Consider the following 19,601-nt stretch of genomic DNA (forward strand, 5'->3'; position numbering starts at 1 on the left):
TCTCTGTTGCACCTCATCTACAATTGTGAGGAGTTGAGTATTACAGAATATTTTTTTCTGTGTCAGGGATCCTACCTTTGAGAATTTTACTTCAGAATAAAAAGCAATAGCTCCCTGTGAAAGAAGTGGAAGTTAATGTATCTACTGGCAGGAATAGTAAGTAATAAAACTGTTACCAGAGGGGAAAAAAATCATGTTTTTGCTTGCTAATAACAGAACACATATATAGTATGTCATTTTGTGATTTAACATTATTTAACATTCCATGCAAATACACACAGAATGAAAACACGAAGATTATATAATAATTCTACTCACATATTTTATAAAAGTTTAAATACATACCGTACAAAATGTATTGTGATCACCAGTGTTAATTCTTTTCTTCTCTAATATTACTTCAAGTATCTTTGCTGTGTATATGAGCCATGAGAAGGCCAGTAATGCTTCCCTGCTGCCTTCTGAGCCATCATTAGGGAGTCCATAAAATGCAGCTCTGCCATAACCTTGAGTCTGCAGTATACTTTTAACATATCTAATTTCATCCCCTGAAAGGCAAAAAAATATTGTTGAAAAAATATATTCAAGTATGTAGTATAAAAAAAAATAGTTTTAATTATTAAACAGGATTTATATAGCGCCAACATATTACCCAGATCTGTTCATTAAATAGGGGTTGCAAATGACAGACAAATACAGACAGTGAAACAGTAAGCGAGGACCCTGTCCCGAAGAGCTTACAAGAAGGAGATATGTAGTAGTAAGAAGTAGTGACGGTTTCAGAAAAAAAGAATTAGATGGGCCGGCAAGTTTAATAAAAAATGGGTTTTGAGTGATTTTTTAAATTAGCAGAAAGTAGGAGTGAGCCGAATAGGAGGAGGAAGACCATTCCAGAGAGTTGGGGCAAATCTAGTCTTGGAGTTGTGTGTGTGATGAGGTTATGAGTGAGGAAGTCAGTTGTAGGTCAGCGGTGGAGCAGTGAGAGCGGCTGGGGGAGTATTTTATTTTTATCAGGTCAGAAAGGTAAGTGGGACAAGAAGTGTGGAGGGATTTGAAGGCAAAGCACAGGAGCTTGAATTTGATTCTAAGGTGAAATGGAACAGTGCAAGTTCAGGTGATGCGAGTAAGAACCCTAAAGAAAGAAATTTGTAGCGCTGGAGGGAACAGTTAGCATCAGAAAGAAGAGGAAAAAGGTAGAGGGAACAAATGTTCTCTAAATATATATAGTAAGGTAGCATTTACTGCTTCCTCCAGAAACCATTGCTGCTTGAAAAACTCGTACGCCTGAACAACCTAGAAGTTACCTCCTGTTATTATTTCCCAGGTGCCTAGTATTTACCAGTAGTCACTCGGAAGTGGTAAATGCCACAGTTTTTTACTGCTAATGTGAGCAAAGCCTAATTTATTAGATTACACGGATTACGCTATTACACTGCTACAAGTGGGTAAACTTAAAACATGGAACACTAGGAAATTGGATTAAAATACATGGACACTGGATAGTTGAGGAGTTATACAAAAAGATGGAAAAATACTAAGTGGCAGTAAACAAAATTTGTACCCCCCCCCCCCCCCCCCCTTTGACCACCCAGCTGAAAAAAAAACTGTGTGTGTGTGTGTGTGTGTGTGTGTCTCTTCATGCACTTTTATTATTGATGATTGTTTTTCTAGACTCACTCTGTATATTATCTTTTTGTTCAACAACTGGGATTGTCAAATTTTGATATTCAGTCCTTGAATCTTTAATGCCTCTATTTCTACCATATCTCCAGTAGTGCTATAGCTTGAGAAATTGGATTGCGCATTGCATATGGAAGATTTATGAGTTATGGCAATGATTTTAGATTTTAGATATGATCTGAAATTAACTTAAAATTCCAGTTCACAAGCTTTCAATAAGAGGGGTGTAAAGTTATTCTGGGGAGAATTTAAAATAGTTTATATTTCAGAAAGTATGTAACAAGCCACACCAGTCTCAGCAAAGAATTTTGCAAAGTGTGTCAGGGTTCGAGAGATACTCCTTTCAGGAGCTTAAGTCCCAAAAAAGAGCAATAAATGAAATCCAATCCAATGTGTTATTTTAAATTACAAGTTTAGGAAAGCTCAGCTCTGTTTCTGTAGGGCATCGCCTCTGAATAACAAAAATTTGGAGCTCTACAAAGCTTGTGGGAAATTAAACTATGCAGTCCCAGGTCTTCCAATCCAGGATAAAATAAAGTATGACCAATTACTGATGACAAGTGTAAAGAGAGGGTCAAATTGGACAAGAAAACAACTGCCAAGTAGGGCCAAGAGTGGGATATTGTTTGATGGCCTATGATACAAGACAATTCACCTAAGGCAGCAAAGAAAGTAAGAGATCACTAAAAAATATGCTCCAGCGATATTCATTGTTTGAGTATCATGGCAGCACCAATCTACCACACTGGTTAAGCGCACTCCTGCATAATAAGTACATACATCTGGAATACCCAGACCTCCCTTCAGCCTTGGGAAGGAATAACATTTTGCGATGTATGCAAGGACATCTGCTTTTTCAAATAAAATTAATAAAACAATTTGTTGTTTTAAATAAAGAGGATGGGATCCCTACAGGCAAAGTAGGCAACATCATTCTTGGCAAAACAGTCATCTTCATAATTTGAATGCAGCCGAACCAAGTACACATACCCTTGTTTCTTCTATGCAAATAAAATCATAGCTGGGAGAGACAAGGTGGAAAATTTAACTGAAACATCCGAAACAGATTTTACAGCATAAATGTACCCAAGAACAGATCTGGCACAGAAGGTGTGACAAATGGGTAAATTTCCTTGCATCCAATTTAGAATATTATTGTTAGGCATTTGATAATATCATGTTGTTCTTGTTCCCAAACTCATAATAAGCCTATGTCAAGTTTAGGTTTCGCTAATTAAAGAGCAGAGAGTTCACTCCAAATGATCCCCAACTTATTTCCTATACATTCATCTTTTTTGGCTTCATCATCCAGCACAAGCTTTTAAATCTGGAAAGATTTTGCCCTGCCTGGCTTGTTTTTTTAAAAAAAAAGCACCGCATTCCTGAGGAAAAATCTGTAATAGCACCAAGAAAAGAAGTTGAATTTTCCAAAAGAAGACTTTTATGTTGCATGGCAACGCCATAGACAGTTTTATGCTTATTACATTGCAAAGAGCATGACAAGTTTTTACTGTAATCTTTTTTTACCAAACAAAATCAATATAGAAAAGCAAAAACTTTGTAATGGTAAGAGAACAGGAAAATGCTAGTTTATATTGATTAGCTAAAATAAAACACACCTTTTACCCCCCATTCATTTCTTGAATTTGATGAAACATCGTTTCTTGAGTAGATATGTTTTAATAGACAGTATAATAGTTTCCAAAATGCAGAAGCCTGTCAAATAAGACAGAAAAAAAAATAGTTAAGATCAACAATTTAAGCATAAAGTGGTTACTGTAATTCATATTACCAAAACCAACTGACAACAGATTACAGTCCAAATAAACAACATTTGCTCTTTGTGTGGAAAAAGATCAGTGGTGGACTAGGGTTACACTAACTAAACAACGGGTGCAAAAATGGAGGTGAACAAGTAGTACAGAGGTAAGGTATGCAGCCATGGACAGTAGCTTTAAAGATAAGTGGGTGACAATTACTTTTTTGTTTAATGCATGGTACCGTTTGGACTATTTGGATAACTTAAAGGAGTTACTGAGTTACTGTTTTACTATGTATGTTTAACTAAAGAAGCCCCATGTTAAAATGCTCCTTCTAGGGCATTAGACTGCAGTTGTCACATAGGTCTATACTGCGTGCTCTATCACATGGTAACAAGGTGCATAGAATAACAGTTACACCAGCAGACAGAAAAAAAAAATGTTATCTCTAACATAGATAAAAAAAAAAAAAAAAAAAAAAAACAACATCTGTCTGGGGCTATTGGCCTTACCTACTCTATTCATTTTATGTTTGCACTGCTTTTGTCAGGTTTCCCTTCACCTACAATTCAATACAATTTTATGCTGTCAGGACAGGGACAGTAGGACAGTGTCCTGAATAACAGCTTAATCGAAACAGATGTTCCAATATGAAGAAAATAAATTTCAGTTGGACATTTTTAACAAGCCCCCTAAGGCTTTGTCTATACCAGGGGTCGACAAATTTGTAAAGATAAGAGAAGCAAGGTTTTTTGCACAAAGTGAAAAATTGTATTTAGTATACAGTTAAATATACAGAAATCAACATCTTACGTAGACAAATTTAGTTACATTTGCCATAAATAGCAGTCTTTCCTTATGGTTAAGGATGTACAAGATAAATTCCAAAAAAATCACAGTACAACTTATCATCAAAAATCAAAAATCAAGTACAGCTTATCATCAAGTGTATTTAACAATTTTAAAGTTGGACCACAATATAGATTTTTGGGGTCCACCAACTGTTAAATTGGCCTTAAGAGGCACTAGACATAATTCATCTCAACACAGCATATATATTATATTACTGCCATATATTTATAATGCTTCAATCATGTTGATAATTGTACCCAACGCATTTCGCCTCGTTAGGCTTCCTCAGGGGTAGTAGTTTTGCAACATGTGTTGGGAACTTGTAATATTTGTATCTAGGCCAATAAAGATAAGTGTTAATTAGTTGAATTATAAATATGTATTCTCATATTTACCTAAATGTAAACAATTTGCAAACACATATAGTCTAAATATATAAATGGGTAGTAAGCAAGCCTAGCCACATATTAAAAATGTATAAATCGGTCATAGTCCAATGGGAGCATATTTACTATTTGACTGGTGTATGTGTAAGAACTCACATGATATGTGTGGAGTAGTACGTTCTGCTTACTGCAAGTATTTTAAACTGATGATCATCTCCTCAGCACAGAGAACAATATAGTAACAGATATGTGAAAGGATTGAGTACCTAGAGAGTATAAGTATGAAAGACATTTGTATCTTCAGGCAATATAGATTATTGTAGATTCTACAACTTCTTAAAAAATCTTTAAGAATATTATAATGTTAAACATTTCCTTAATATAAAGAGACTCAATCTACAGATCTGCAGTGTTGGTAATGGGATCCGAGTTTTAGCAAACAAGATCACAGTGATGTCTGCAGGTTAATGTGCAGAGGAGCAGGGAGATCAAGAGAACGCCACTCCATTTAAAGGACGGGGTTTTCGAGACCTTCCTCTCAGCACACGTGCACGGAGCTGGCGTCTGGCTACGCGCCGCCCCCTCCGGCCAACGTCACTAAGCAGGGAGGGGAGGAGGTCAGAACCACTAACCCATCAAGCCCGGCTCAACGCTGTAACCGGTCATAATGACAGGAACAGCGCAGCATCCCCGCCTGAAAAGACGGGGATATGTGGGGAGGTAAAGCCCCTACCAAGATCAGTGTGGCACAAGACTAAGGGGCATCCACAGAGTAGTGGGCGCCCCCGCAAGTCGGGTGGGCATGGGGGCGCCGCCCTCCACTCCCCGTCAAGAGCAAAAGGGTGCCAAAAAACCTGGAACAAGTCTCAGTGATCATACTTATGAACACATATAGATGGTTTTAATCAAGTTGTATGTAAAGTTTAAAGCACATTTTTACACATACACACATACACACAATAAATTTGGAAAGAGAAATATATTAAGGGGTTTTGTTAACCTTTATGTATCCTATTAATAGATCACAGAAACAGTTTAAAACTGAAAGTGTCATTTAGGCCAGGCAAATATTTGGCCTTTAAAAAGAATATCTATTTAGTTTCTGATTGTAAGTTTTTTTTATCAAAATCACCTCCTCTAGGGCTAGATGGTACTTGCTCCAGTGCAGCACACGTGATACAGTGTGTATCAAATTGATGTACTGTACCAACATGATAACTGACGGGAGTAGTCATTTTACCATTTTTGATCAAATACAGATATTCATATATACATTCCCGAAAGGTTCTTTTGGTTTTTCCTACATAGAACCTCCTGCAGGAGCAAGTAATTAGATAAACAATCCCAGGTGATTGGCAGTTAACATGGTAGTGAATTTTATGTATAGTACCATTGGGTAGTTTGAGCGCTTGGTTCTCTGGGATACAGTCATACTGGTTACAGAAGCCACATTTGAAGGTTCCATTGACCTTAGTGGGTTCAGTGTTGATAGATTGTGCCATAAAGTGGCTTGTAACAAGTGAGTCCCGTATCGAGTGTGATCTCCTATAGGCAATGCTTGGTTTATCACTTATAGTGGGATCAGCAGTAAGGATGTTCCAGTGTCCTTTAATTAATTGATAAATGTACTGATGGTGTTCATTAAACTTTGTAATAATGGGTGATTTTGGTTGAGTGTGTGTAAATGTGGGTTTGAAAATGAGCTCCTTCATGTTCCTTCAGTTCCTCCTTAATCTTAACATTTGACTATATGGAATACTTGTGGTGAGAGATCTCGGGTGGGCACTTTCAGCGTGGAGTATGGTATTTCTGGCTGTTTCTTTTCTGTACAATGTAGTAGTAATGTGACCATCTGGTGAGATGTTTATGAAAATATCTAGAAATGCTATCTTACGGGAATCGAAGTTCCAAGTAAATTTGAAGTTGCAGTCATTGATAAGAAGTGACATCTCCTCCAAAATAGTTTTTGGGCCAATCCATATAATTAGGATGTCATCAATATAGCGACGCCATAAATATATGTTTTGAAGATAGGGATGGAATTTTGGGTTGGAAAAGAGATTTTCCTCCCAGTGTCCTAAATATAAGTTAGCATAAGATGGGGCACATTTCGTCACCTTCACAACACCTTGCGATTGTAAATATATCTGGTCATTAAAAGTCAAGATATTGTGAGTAAGAATGTATTACAATAATGTTATAATAAAGCAGCTGTATAGTTTCAAAGAGGGGTCTTCAATCTAAAGAATTCTTGATATTGTTTGCAGATCTAAAGAATGAGGTACTATACAGTGCTACTATATAGTGCTTCCACGTCTACTGTGGTAAAATAGTTTTGGGGGGGCTGTCATGTCTTGTTTATAATAATTGGATCGTGTCCCTAAGATGTGATGGTAGTTTGGTGACATAAGGTCTTAAATAGGTATCGATAAGATCACTAGCTCTAGAGGTTATAGAATCTATACCAGCCACAATCGGGCACCCTGGTTGCTTAAATTTTTATGTACTTTGGGGAGGCTATAAAAAGTAAGTAAAATGGGATGTTTTATCCATAGAAATTCCTTAGTAGATGTGTGAATAACGTTAGATCTATGTGCTTCTGTGACAATCGAGTAATATCCATCATAGTAAATCTTTATATCTGATTTCCTGATGGTCTGGTACCATTCTGTATTACATAGCATATCTAGGCACATACAGACATACTGATGATTGTCCATTAAAACTATGTTGCCTTTGTCGTCCAGTTTGATAGTTATCGATTTATTGTTATGTAGATTTCTGAGGGCTTGTTGTTGTGATTTAGAAAGGTTAGAGGGTTGGTGTGCAAAGCTAGGGTCAAATTCTAAAATTTCCTTTGTTACGACATCGACAAAGGTTTTGAACGTGAGTATTGTATGTAAGTGGGGGGAAGAAGGTGGATTTCTTCCATTTAATGGGTATTATAGGAGCTGTTGAGGTTTCAGTTGTAGTAGGAGTTGAAATAGGAAAATCTGGATCGGGATTGCTTTCAGAATACAATTCGTGTAGAATTTTCAGGGTCCTGTCATCGATCTTGAAATCTTTGGCTTGGATTAGTTCTAAAGGAGCATTGTGTTTCGGAACATAAGTTTAAGAGTCAAATTCCTGGCAAATAGATGTAGGTCTATTAATTCAAACTTATTTAGTTTGCTTGGAGGGCAAAAAGACAGTCCTATTTGTAGAACTTCTTTCTCTATGGGAGTAAGGGTATAGGAAGATAGATTTATAATTTCTAGGTTGGGTTTTGTGGTGGAAGTTTCATGAAAAAATCCGGGATTGAGGTTTTGAGCTGTTTTGGAGAGGGGGTCTGTTGGGTAAGTGACCCTAAAAAAGATTCCTGTGCTTTGATTTTGGGGATGGCACCTGTATGTAGTGAGGGTTGTGAAATGGGAAGGTATGTGGGGGTTATGGTGTCAATTCTGGGGAATTTTCCACTGATAATGTAGCACATGGTGGTGTGTGTGTGTGTAATAACAGGCAACGTGTTAATAGGTAAACGAGTATTAATATGATTAGGAAGAGAAGGGTTCACCGTGGTGATGGAATGAACCGTGGATGTCTGACTATTGAGTGTGGTTGGCGGGAAAGAGGGAATGGATGTGGGTGGAGTAAACGGTTTGCGTTTAGAATCGTGTTTAAAAAGGAAACTATGATCGCTTTTGTAGCGTTTCTTACTTTTAAATGTGTTACTGTGGGTTGTAGGATTAGGCAAATCCCTTAGGAGCGGGTTCCCCTGAGGACGTGGGGGGATGGGTGGATATGAATGGTGGGTTAGAGCCCTTAATCACTGTTTTATCCCAGTTATATGCTCTTTTGCGAATAAAGGACTATTTGCCCTTTTGGAATTTCTTATCTTTCCTATTATAGATATCAATGTTGAATCTTTCAATGTGTTGTTGCAAAAGGTTATATTGGTCTTGAAATTGTGTAGATTCAGTTAGTGTTGAATTTTGATCTCAGTGATTTCTTGTTCAATGATTTGCAATTCCTTTTGATAATATGTAATAGAACATTTAGTCAGAATATTCTACCAGTCATTACAGATCCATTCTGGATGACTAATACTGGGGAATATATGGATACATAAGCCAGGTGGAATAATATTATCATTAATATACTTTTCAAAAAATCTTATGTGCCAGTGTATTTGGGATTTCTTTTCCAACATAAACTTAAGTTTGTAAATAAATGAATTGATTTGGGTATTATTCGGTTGTGCTGAAATGCAAAGATTTTCAATTTGTGACAGAAATTCAACAAAATTCATCAATCAAAGAAATTCATCAATACCAGGGGTTGGCAAACTTTTATGGCCACTAGGCCAGACTCTGAGTCACGCCCTAATGGCTCTGCCCCCCACCGGGGAACACCCCCTGAAGTGAAATCCCTCTCCTCCCTATGCATTGCAGAGTGTGATTTACCTTCAGGGAGCGTTCCCTATTTACCACAGCGGGGGAAGTATCAGGCCTGCGGCGGTAAATAGGGGAGCCACAGCAAGGAGGCGGCACCTGAGCTCGGGTAGTTCCTAACGGACCCTGGCAGATCCAGCTGGCATTAGGCTGGATCGGCCAGGGGGCATTAGGCCAGGAAGAACTACCGGCTAGGCCGTATCTGGCCTAAAGGCCGGAGTTTGCTGACCCCTGGTTTACACAGACGTTTTCCCCAGCATTTAACCTAAGGCTTTAAAAGTCCAAGTTTGAAATCTCCATGCATTCCATAAGGCTAATCTACACCAGGACGTCTTCTTGAGGCACGTCTATGAGCGTTATCTATAACGTTGCTTGCAACATTTAAAAAATTAAAATGTGGGGTTAAAGCTGGAAAATGATAAGCACTTGAAACGTAAACGCGGGAAAAGGCTGTATAGACGTTTTCCAGTGTTTTAAAGGCAAGCTTTAAAACACAAATAAAAGTGCATAAAAATGCATATAGACGCAGTAGGAACGTATACATGTGTTTTTAAAAATGTTCATGTAGACCCAGCCTTGAGGAGCAGTCGCCAACCGGTGGTCCGCAAGAAAATTTTGGTGGTCCGCCCCCAGCAGGGTCCTTCTCCTGGCCTGCAATGGGAGAGTGGGCGGGTTATGGCACGACATCACTCTGGGGGAAGTTTCTTCCCCTTTGAGCGCTACATGGCTCTCCGTTCATGTGCGGTCCAGAGTCCGTACATTTAGTGGTCCTTAGGTCCCAAAAGGTTGGTGACCACTGCCCTAAAGAACCCACAGTCAAAGCACAGTGGTGATACAAGTCTTTTACAACCGTCTTCAAGCAAGCAGGAATGTCAAGATTACCAACTTTATTTTTATATAGGAAGCATTGTAGTGCATTGTAAAAGCGTGCATATTAAATGTTTTTCTTAAACTTTGACCCTAAAATTTCATTGTTAGGCCATTGTCAGAACATTAACTCCGCCCATTAAAAAAATCCACCCCCGTTAGACATTGCTGGATGCTTTTAGCACCTAAACCCCTATTTCTCAGGAACGGGGGGGAGGGGGGTGAACAAAATTGCAAGTGGTGCAAAAAAGGTGCAAGTGGAGGACACCTGTGGCTAACACCCCCTTAAATTTCATCGCTAAGGCATTGCCAGAACATAAAGATCTCTGCCCATCAAAAAAATCTACCCTGTTACACATTGCTGGAGGCTTCTAACACCTGAACGCTTGTGCTCTCTTTGATGCAATGTATTTCACCAAGCTGAGCCTCTCCTTGTAGGCCATTAGACTTTCATCTATGCGGATGTCTTTCTGGCACATAGGTCTGTTCGAAATTGTTTGAATAATTTGAGATACTTCACAAATTTTCTGGGTTTTGGTGCAGGATGAGTAGTTTCCTCAAATTCTTTATTGTTTGTGAAATGTAATGATCAGGGTAAATCTGTACTCTGACATGGCTGTGCCAAAGAATGGAGTGGCAAGTATTTTAGTAGACTAATACCACTCCCTGAAGTATCACGAAGCCCAGAAATAGCCAAATATCATCTTTGGTCACTGGTTCCCACTTTCTGCCTCTTGCAAACCTCAGGTGTGGAGCAGCTAATGATTGTTCAGCATACCTGTTTGTCTCAGCAACTATTTTTTCAATAATCTCATCGGTTAGAAAAAATTGCAGGTATGCCAAGAGTTTGTTGGGTTCAGCATCTATTTTCACAAAAGGTGCTCCAGTAAATGGGAATCTTGGGGGCACTGCCTTTAGCCTTACCAAGGTCAATAGAGCACAAAGTTCACACATCACGGACCTCAAGCTCAGATTTGTTGCGGTGTTTACTTCCACTGTCACTTTCTAATGACAAGTTTCCTGGTGAATCACTATGGCTCGATTTCACAAGTGATTCTAAATTACTGTTGCAGCTTTCTAGCTGCTCGAGAACAGCTTTTGCGCTGGCTAGACGCCTTTTGGAAGCCATGAATGTGGTCAAGTTCCCAGTAAGAAGTCAGGGAAGTTCAAAGTCAGTGACAAGTGTTCAAATGAGGAAAAGGTCAGGCAAAGGTCAGGGCTGGTAGTGGGCAAACAGTAAACCAGGGCACTGGACAAAGGTGTTAGATGCACTAATAGATAAACTTTTGGAGCTATTATTTATTTGGATTTATTTTTTATAACTGTATCACAGTGATCAATGTGTCAAAAGCAGATTACAATGTAATCTGCTTTTAAATTTCCCACCAGGCCACACCTCCCCAGCCTATAAACGCTTCAGGCATCACATCGATTAAGCAGAAGTTGCGATGCAGAAGCCGGCTGGGGATCGCTGGAGGACACCGCTGGATCGTCGGATTTTTCCTGCAATACCGGAGTATGGCTCGGGGTTACCGCTTTTGGTATAAAAAATTCAGACAAAGCCACACTAAGGAATACCGCCGGGGGGTTAGTCCTGCAGGTCCTTGCACAGGTGCGTGATCGGGTGACATAGCTCATTGTAAATGGAAAAAAAAAAAAAACACAGCCAATCTCACTGCGCTGGCGTGAGATCAGAATGCGTGGCGTAGGCTCTGTGCTCCCATTCAGTCTTGATTGCTGCATGCACTTAAAATAAAAAAAATAATTCACATATTTCCTTTACATATAAGGGTTTAGGTTTGCTTTTTTCCCAAAAGGTGAAAATTGTTGCTACTGTACTAATAAAATTCATGCCCATACAAAATTACCCCAGCCAATAGCTTTTAATTTGATACAGTGTTCAACCCAGAAATTTATTTAAGCTGGGTGGGAAGAAATTGTAGGTGGATGGCAGGCCCTGTATAGTAACCCAACTCGTCAATCAGAATCAAAACTTGTCAGTAACCCCCCCATGATGGACAGACAGGTGGTTACTGAAAAGTGCCGGGTGGTGCACCCAGCTAAAAAGAGGATCGAGAGAATGCTAATTTTAGCTGGCAGAAAATGCTGTGTGAATCCAGTATAAACTTACATTGGAGAATTGCCCTATTTTTTCCATTTGGAAAAGTGAATCAATGACAAATAACCCCACCAATAACTAAAGGATATCAAAGCAATAGTAGTCCTGGCTAGTCCATGATTAGAATTCATACAGTCTGCAAAATTTAGAATTCTTTTGGAATATGCAGAAAGTTCTCCAGGTCAACAATAAAAAAAAGCAAGGGTCCCAGAGACAAGGGACTACAATGATCATCTTTTCCATACCTGCCCCAACCCTCTATTTTTCCTACATGAATCTCTCTTTGGGCTCTATTTATAAAGCATTCCCTCAAACTTTACCTGTTGGGAATCAATTACTACGATTTAAACACAAGGATATGGAAAATTCCCACCAGTGAATGTCAGATTTCCTTTATAAAAGGGCCAGCGATCACCTGCTGTACGCCACTATGGTGATTCTCCTCATTTATTCTGTCCATTGATGTCACTTACAGCAGGAAGGAGAACAAGTTAATAGCAGCATATCTATCCTGCTTTCCTTTAGCTGTGCAGCCTGGGATATACTTTCTGGGCATCCCCAGTACACACTCTGTGTGAGGCTCTGCACAGCTGAAGGGGATTTTAGGAGCAGATAAATTCCTGGCTCAGTCCTGTGCTACCATTGGCCGCTGGGGCATTATAGCCATTATGTCACCAGTGCCTGTTGTAACATTAAGCTGGACCGACCTGCTGCTGGAGTGTGACTTGCTATGGGTGAAGAACGTGGCGTTAGATTAGGAGACTAGTGTCAGGCAAGTACTGTTACTGGACCAGGGCCTTACAAATGCAAGTTATATTTCTTGTAAGAAAGAAATGCCAAGGGTGGGGCAAGGCCTTCCAACCCAACTAGATGACCCATTTGGTCCAGAGAAAGTAAACCAACTATGAGTGAAGGCAGCCATAATTTCTGCCATAACCTTGGTGAATATTTGAGGTGCAAAATATTGAGCACGTTGGTCCAATAGTTCTTGAACAGCCTTGTTTTGGCTGCTGTCATGTTTAAGTGACAGGAAGTTCTAGTAAGTAAAAAACGTTGAGGGGCTTGTTAAAGGAATTTTAGCCTATAACCTTTATCAAGAAGAGGATGAAGATGTTCCAAGAGATTCTCCTTGCCCACCCACAAGACTGGTCTCAAGTGTCATTGAAGTTAGGACCCCGGAGGACAGGGTTAAGAAATAAACTTTCTTTTTCTTTACCCCCTGGAACATTACCATCTTTTCTAATAACTTTTGTGGCTGATAAGTAAAAGAAGAAAAAAAAAGCCAGGGTTTTCTAGGTAAAACAATATAATATTGAAATAGTGGGTTATATTCATAGCATACAACACATGTTCAATACAATATTACCTTTAAATTAGTCTGTCCCCTTATTCTGAGATGGAGAGGGGAGGTCAACATTAGGACCTGATAAACGCGACAAAGTATTCACTGAGTTCAAAGCCGTGGTGGTTGTAGAAAAATGGCTAATCAAAAAATCAAAATTACCATTTGTTACACATATAGTTAAACTGGTATAGTGGTAATCCAAACAAGAACATGGACAATGGTAATATGTCACACTGATTACATATAGTTAGGGTTGAATAATTTAGGTAATTGTATACTCCCAATCCTACAAAGGCAGATAAGCTAAGAATTTTAGTTACTGATAAAAATGCTTACATTGTAAGGTAGCCTCAAAATAGATCCTGGGAATTAGTAGTTGTACAATTAGGTCATGGTATCAAATTGTAGATGGTTAAAAGATTTAAAGAAGAGTGTAAGGTAGTATGAATCATGTAAAAAAAATACTAAGAATTAAATTTCCTAAGATATTGCATTATTAACATGGAGATATTTAATTTTCCAATGGTTAAAATATTCTTTAACTTTTGTGACTGCTTTGCTCTCTTTTCTGCTTCCTTTTGCAAAAAGTCAGCTTGTTGTGTCGTGTCTTTTCCTGCTGTCCAGAAACCTCTCATCTCCTGATCTTTCCAAAAGTCATTCTAATCTAGATCCAAAAGCTTATTATCAAAGGAAAGCCTGTAAATATTGTTCCTAAAGACAGCATCACCTCCCCTGTGTGTTCAGCTACTGTATACTACCCTACAAATAGAATTAGGGGTTTTGAACGATTTTTTTACAGATTTTATAGATCACCCGCCATAAGACTCACTGAAACGTGTCTTCCCACTTTTCCCCACCAATTATGAAGTGGCACACAGTTGTATTATCTAGTAGTTATGATTCACAGTTTCTAACAGAAACATATACTAATTTTTCCCTGTAAGCAGGCTCTTTCTAAGGAGAGATAGGTGAGGGATTCGATTCCTTATGCTATCGGACACAGTCATTACCATTAAACCCACAAAAGTGGAGGCTTTAGAAGAAGGCATGATCAAAAAACACAAAAGGTTTTTTTAAAGTTTAAAAGTACCAAACAGATCTTTATTGAAAATAGAAGATTAGAAGGGTGTGGCAAGTGCTAGCCAGAGTGAGATGTGTCCCACCAGAATGTTGATCCTTGCCCAGGGAGCTCTCCACATTACAGATCATCACCTATTAAACCTGGCTATTATGGATCCTAAGTATCAGGACCATAAGCACCAATGCTCCGGGGCCACCAAACCCTTTGCCACAGGGATCTCTAGCTTCTTTTAAGCCAAGGAGAAGGCCGAGAACAACCAGGCCACAAAGCTGCAGCCTCAATTTCCAGCTGCAGCAGCATCCCTGGATCTGGGTGTGCAGTCCAACAGAGTTTTTGTCCTTGCCACAGGATCTAGACAGACAGTCTCTTCATTCCACAGTGATCCAGCCAAGGGAGAGCAGCTCAACTACCATATCATCCTCTGCAATTATGCCTGTTCCTGGTAGCTAAGCTGGTGTTGAGGATGCTGGTCTGTGTGCTGGCCTGGGCACTAGTACTCTGGATGCTACATTGGACTGCATGGCCCATTTAATATTACTGCAAACTAGACAGGACCTGGATAGGAGTCTCTCTCCTAGAAACCAAATACAGGCTGCAATTTCAAAACAAGCAAATCGCATCAGGTCCCCACAAACATCTTCTCCCCAAGACATGCTGCTTTTCTGCTTAAATACATTACTTATTCCTTCTACATAAAGACGACAAAAAACACAACCAGTGTAATATTCGAATAAGGGGTGTAGAAGAAATAATCAAGTGGTGCAAATTTGGGGGGTATTTGGCATCATCTACCTTACCCTTGCCTGGAAAAGGGATGACAGGGCCATGAATAATTGTATTGCTGCAGATTTGCGGCTTTTTATTTGGGATCCAGGCCAAAGGTGTCCTGGAAGGAATGGCTGGACCAGTTATTCCATCCCATTTCTAGAGCAGATATTGGTAATGGCTCACTTATTCTAAGGCTAGTTTTAATGAACTTCACACAATATATAATTAGGTGCATCACAAAAGCTAGACGTGTTAAAGAAAAACTGAACAGGATTTGAAATCCGCATCAAAAATACTACAAAGGCTACATAAAATGATATCTGATGAAAACGATATGTTGACTTGTGTATTAAAAGGACAGCTACCCTTGAAACAGGGGAGTTGCAGCCTATGGCCAGGTGGCTCAGGTGGTGGAAGATATGGGGAGCCAGTATGCCGAGAGAGCCCAGGAAGTCTCCCAAAGTTGAAGTCTGTGGGACCAATAGGAAAATAGATCCATTAAACCTTACACATCTTTTTTTTTCCTCTCAGCCTACCACTTATCTCTCTCCAAAAATTGGCCTTCAGAATTGCGCCTCCTCTTTTTGGTCTTCCGATCCAAAACATGACTACGACAGCTTCACCAGGTCCACCCAAGGCTAAAACTGATCCCAGTCCTGCAATAGCCTGACACTGGATCACTCTTTAGCTTTTTTTTTCCCCATAGGACTCCTTCCTAATTCCTTCACTCCCCTCCCACTATGTTATTGGTTACTGTATGTACCCTTTAAAACGCCCTGTAAGCTGTAATATACATATAGGAACTGGGAAAATGAGTGCTAGCAGGGTTGAACATGTTTTATCGGTTGGCAGTCTGCCACGTGTATGAACAAATGGAGCAACAGCTCTAAGATGAATACCACTGTGACAGATGTGAGTAAGTTGCCTTTCTGTAATCTCACTTTAGAGATCTAAAGGAGTGTATTGCAACACTGAGAAAACTGATAACTTTGAGATGAGTCTTCTGCTACCTGAACAAGAAATTAATGGGATAGATGTGGAGGGTAGGGAGGTAAGGATAAGCAGGTACGGAGTGCAATACTGTAGTGGGGGCCCACAGAAAATGAAGGCCAACACAGTGTTTGAGCACTCAAATATGCTAAGGTATATAAAGGTGTGCAGTTGACAAACCCAGGAGATTACAGCCCTAGATGTCACTGCCCCATAACAGTTGGGAGAGCAGCCCATCTAGTTGGTGTGGGGGAAGACAATGCAGGAAGGCCTAAACATTAAGGAATAGAAGTTTCTTTAATCAGGAGGACTGAAAAACACTGGGGAATACATTTTTTGTTGAGTTAGATCTTACACTTTTTTTTTGACTAATTTTTGGGTGGTGAATCCAGAAATGACCTCAGTTTTTTGCCATCACATCCTGTTTTTATATTACAGAGTACACTCCATTTTTTGTCAAATAAAATACACATTTTACATACAATGAAAAAGTTATGAAATAATAACTTGAATGTACCGTTTATTTAAATTTGTTTGTTCATACAAAGGATGTATTGTTACTCTGAATATTTTTTTACGATAAACATTTGAAAATTAAATTGGGTAAGTGGCTAAGCTAAAAATTTACGCCTATAGCTTTTACTGGAGTGTTCAGTGTTAGGACAATCCCGACGGATGCTCCAACAATAGTCAGCAATCATATATACATCCCATCTACCCGGATACGGTCTCTCCATGACCTTCAAATCTTGGTGGAATCGTTCACCTTGCTCATCACTGAATGCACCAAGGTTTTCTAGGAAGCTAGAAAGATGGCTATGCAGAAAATGCACCTTGATGCTCATATTGCAACCAGGAATTTTGTAGCTCTCCAAAAGTTTCTGGACAATTTCTGTTTAATTATTTGCTCGTGTGTTTCCAAGAAAGTCCTTGACAATGGCTTTGAACGCTAACCAAGCATTCTTTTCAACTTCTAACATTGTCCTGATAAAATGTTCATCTTTGATGAGCTGCCAAATCTGTGGATCATCAAACACACCAGCCTTTATTTTTTCAAATGACAGGCTAGGAAATGCCAAAATTAGGTACTTGAAACAATCCCCTTCAGTTGGCAAAGTTTTAACAAATTGCAGACCCAGTTTCATGTGCAGAAGCGGAAATATAATATTCTCTCCATCAACAAAGGGCTCATATAAGCGAAAGGTAGAAATAAAAGTAGGCTTCTGAGGCATATATAAGGTTACACTTGTGTTCATTGTGCATAGAATCTAGGTAGTCCTAATACCAACATAGCAATCCTGGTCTTAATGTATAATTATAACCTAATAAATGAAAAAACATATTCGCAATACAGTTCATATCCATCTTAAGGTTACCAGCTTATCTCATCAATGACTCGTTTTGCCAATATGGCTTCCTCAGGGGATTATTGAGATCATGATGATAGATACTTCAAAAATAATCACTACCCCACACCAAAAAAACAAAAAAGGAAGAATACATGAATATGGTATAATAAACCATATACCAGAGAATGCTATGCAGATCAAAGCAATATAGTTAATCATAGACCACTTACATAGTGATATTGTGGTGCTTAAAATCAGAAGTAGACGGTAACTGAATTGGGACTGACCCAAATAAATTGCCATTGTGAAGGAGGACCCACTTTAAGCCCCGCTTTGAGCTATCAATGAATATTCGCCATAGCTCTCCCCAGAAGTTTACAATTTCAGCCCCCCAGCTTTAAAGAATTTCAAGATATGGGGGTCACAAATGTAAAAAGTTATGAAAATTAAACTTTGGGGTTGCTGTTTCAGAGGAAAGTGCAACTAGGAGTCCCAAATTGAAAGTGCAAATTGGGGACCCCGGAGACACTAACATAGTAAAGAGCATTGGGATGGGGCCCCTAAATATATTCCTACCTGTCACAAATCTATACCTATAGGTGCAAGTGGCGGGCACATTCTCCCCTTACAATCTCATTACTACAGCATCATTAGAACATAAAACACTCTGCGCAATAAAATGGGCTTCCCTGTCCTGTTACACATTTCTGTCCACTTTACTAACATTCTGAACTTCAATTGGGGAATGGGGAGGTGTAATAAACCAAAAATATAGGTACAAGTGGGGAAAATCTGACTAACATTCCCTAAAACTTCATCACTATGGCATCATTAGAACATAAACTCTGCCCACTAAATTTTATTGAGGTTGAGGTACTGGAAGGTTACAGTCATGTGTAACAAGGAAGTGCATTTTGATGGACAGTTTTTTTTTTATGTTGCAATGATGCCATGGTGATGAAAGGTGATAGCCACACGTCTCCCACTTCCACCTATATTTTTGTTTCCCTGCACCTCTTAATTCTGGAGAAATTGGGGTTTGAGGTAAGATGCAGACAGATATATGTAACAGAGCAGGCAGCACATTTTGCTAGGTAGAGATTTATGTTCTCATAATGCCTTACTAATTACATTTTAGAAGGGTTTAGCCACAAGTGTCCCCCACTTGCACCTAAAGTTTCAGTTTCCTATGCCTCCACGTGTACCTTAAAAATTTCAAGTTAATACAACCAACGGTTTAGGAGATATGAAGGTTTGAACACAGCGAGTTGTTACGCTGCAGAATATGACAAGCAGCTTTTACACTCGCACAGCTATCACACCGATGACATTACGCACTGCGGATAAACTTCACAAATTGTTTTTATGTTTTTATATAGAATATGGACAGTGATGAGAGGGGATCACTGGCTGTCTTGTCCCTATCTTATATCACATGCATGATGCTATTAAAGCACCGCCACATTTTTAACATTATATTAAAGAGTGACTTTGTCTGTTATGTAATGGAAAAATGTGTGTTTTTTTTTTTGTTTTTACACTTTTGCGGAGAGGTCTTCACTTCCATTTCGGTAAAGACCGAAGGGGAAATCTGCAGCCTCCTGGGATATATGTGTCACATATCCCAAGAGGATCTGCACTGCTCCTTGTAATGTAAAAAAAAAAAAAAAGTGTTCAATCTCATGCATGCGCAGTGCAAGGCAGCACTGGACGTACAAATGAGCATCAGAGAAAAGGTGGAAGCTAAGCCAGCATGGGCCTGCTGGGCTAATTTTGTAAAAGAATCAAGTGAAAAAAAAAAAGTTTTCACAAAAGTTCACTTTCACTAAATATAGACACAGGAGCACATCTTAAGTACGGCTGAATTCACACCGGCAGTAAGGTTACATTTTTCCATTCCTCATGCCAGGAACCACTGCTGCTTAAAAAACTTCTAGCTCTGAAAAAGCCCAGCACTTACCGCCTGTTACCAAT

General features: G+C 39.2%; 1 protein-coding gene across 4 annotated transcripts in view; it reads right to left on the reverse strand.

Annotated features, from left to right (window-relative positions):
• TEDC1 (tubulin epsilon and delta complex 1) overlaps positions 1–19,601 on the reverse strand; it is a 99,813-nt gene that overhangs the window by 48,044 nt on the left and 32,168 nt on the right. For all 4 annotated transcript variants that reach the window (XM_072428646.1, XM_072428645.1, XM_072428649.1 and 1 more), the window contains exons 2-3: positions 3,300–3,396; positions 346–548 (exon numbers count right to left, since the gene is read on the reverse strand). In XM_072428646.1, coding sequence (XP_072284747.1) covers positions 346–548; positions 3,300–3,396 — 300 coding nt within the window. The remainder of the gene's footprint in view (positions 1–345; positions 549–3,299; positions 3,397–19,601) is intronic.

The sequence above is a fragment of the Pyxicephalus adspersus genome, chromosome 12, assembly GCF_032062135.1.
Source record: "Pyxicephalus adspersus chromosome 12, UCB_Pads_2.0, whole genome shotgun sequence".
Taxonomy (NCBI): domain Eukaryota; kingdom Metazoa; phylum Chordata; class Amphibia; order Anura; family Pyxicephalidae; genus Pyxicephalus; species Pyxicephalus adspersus.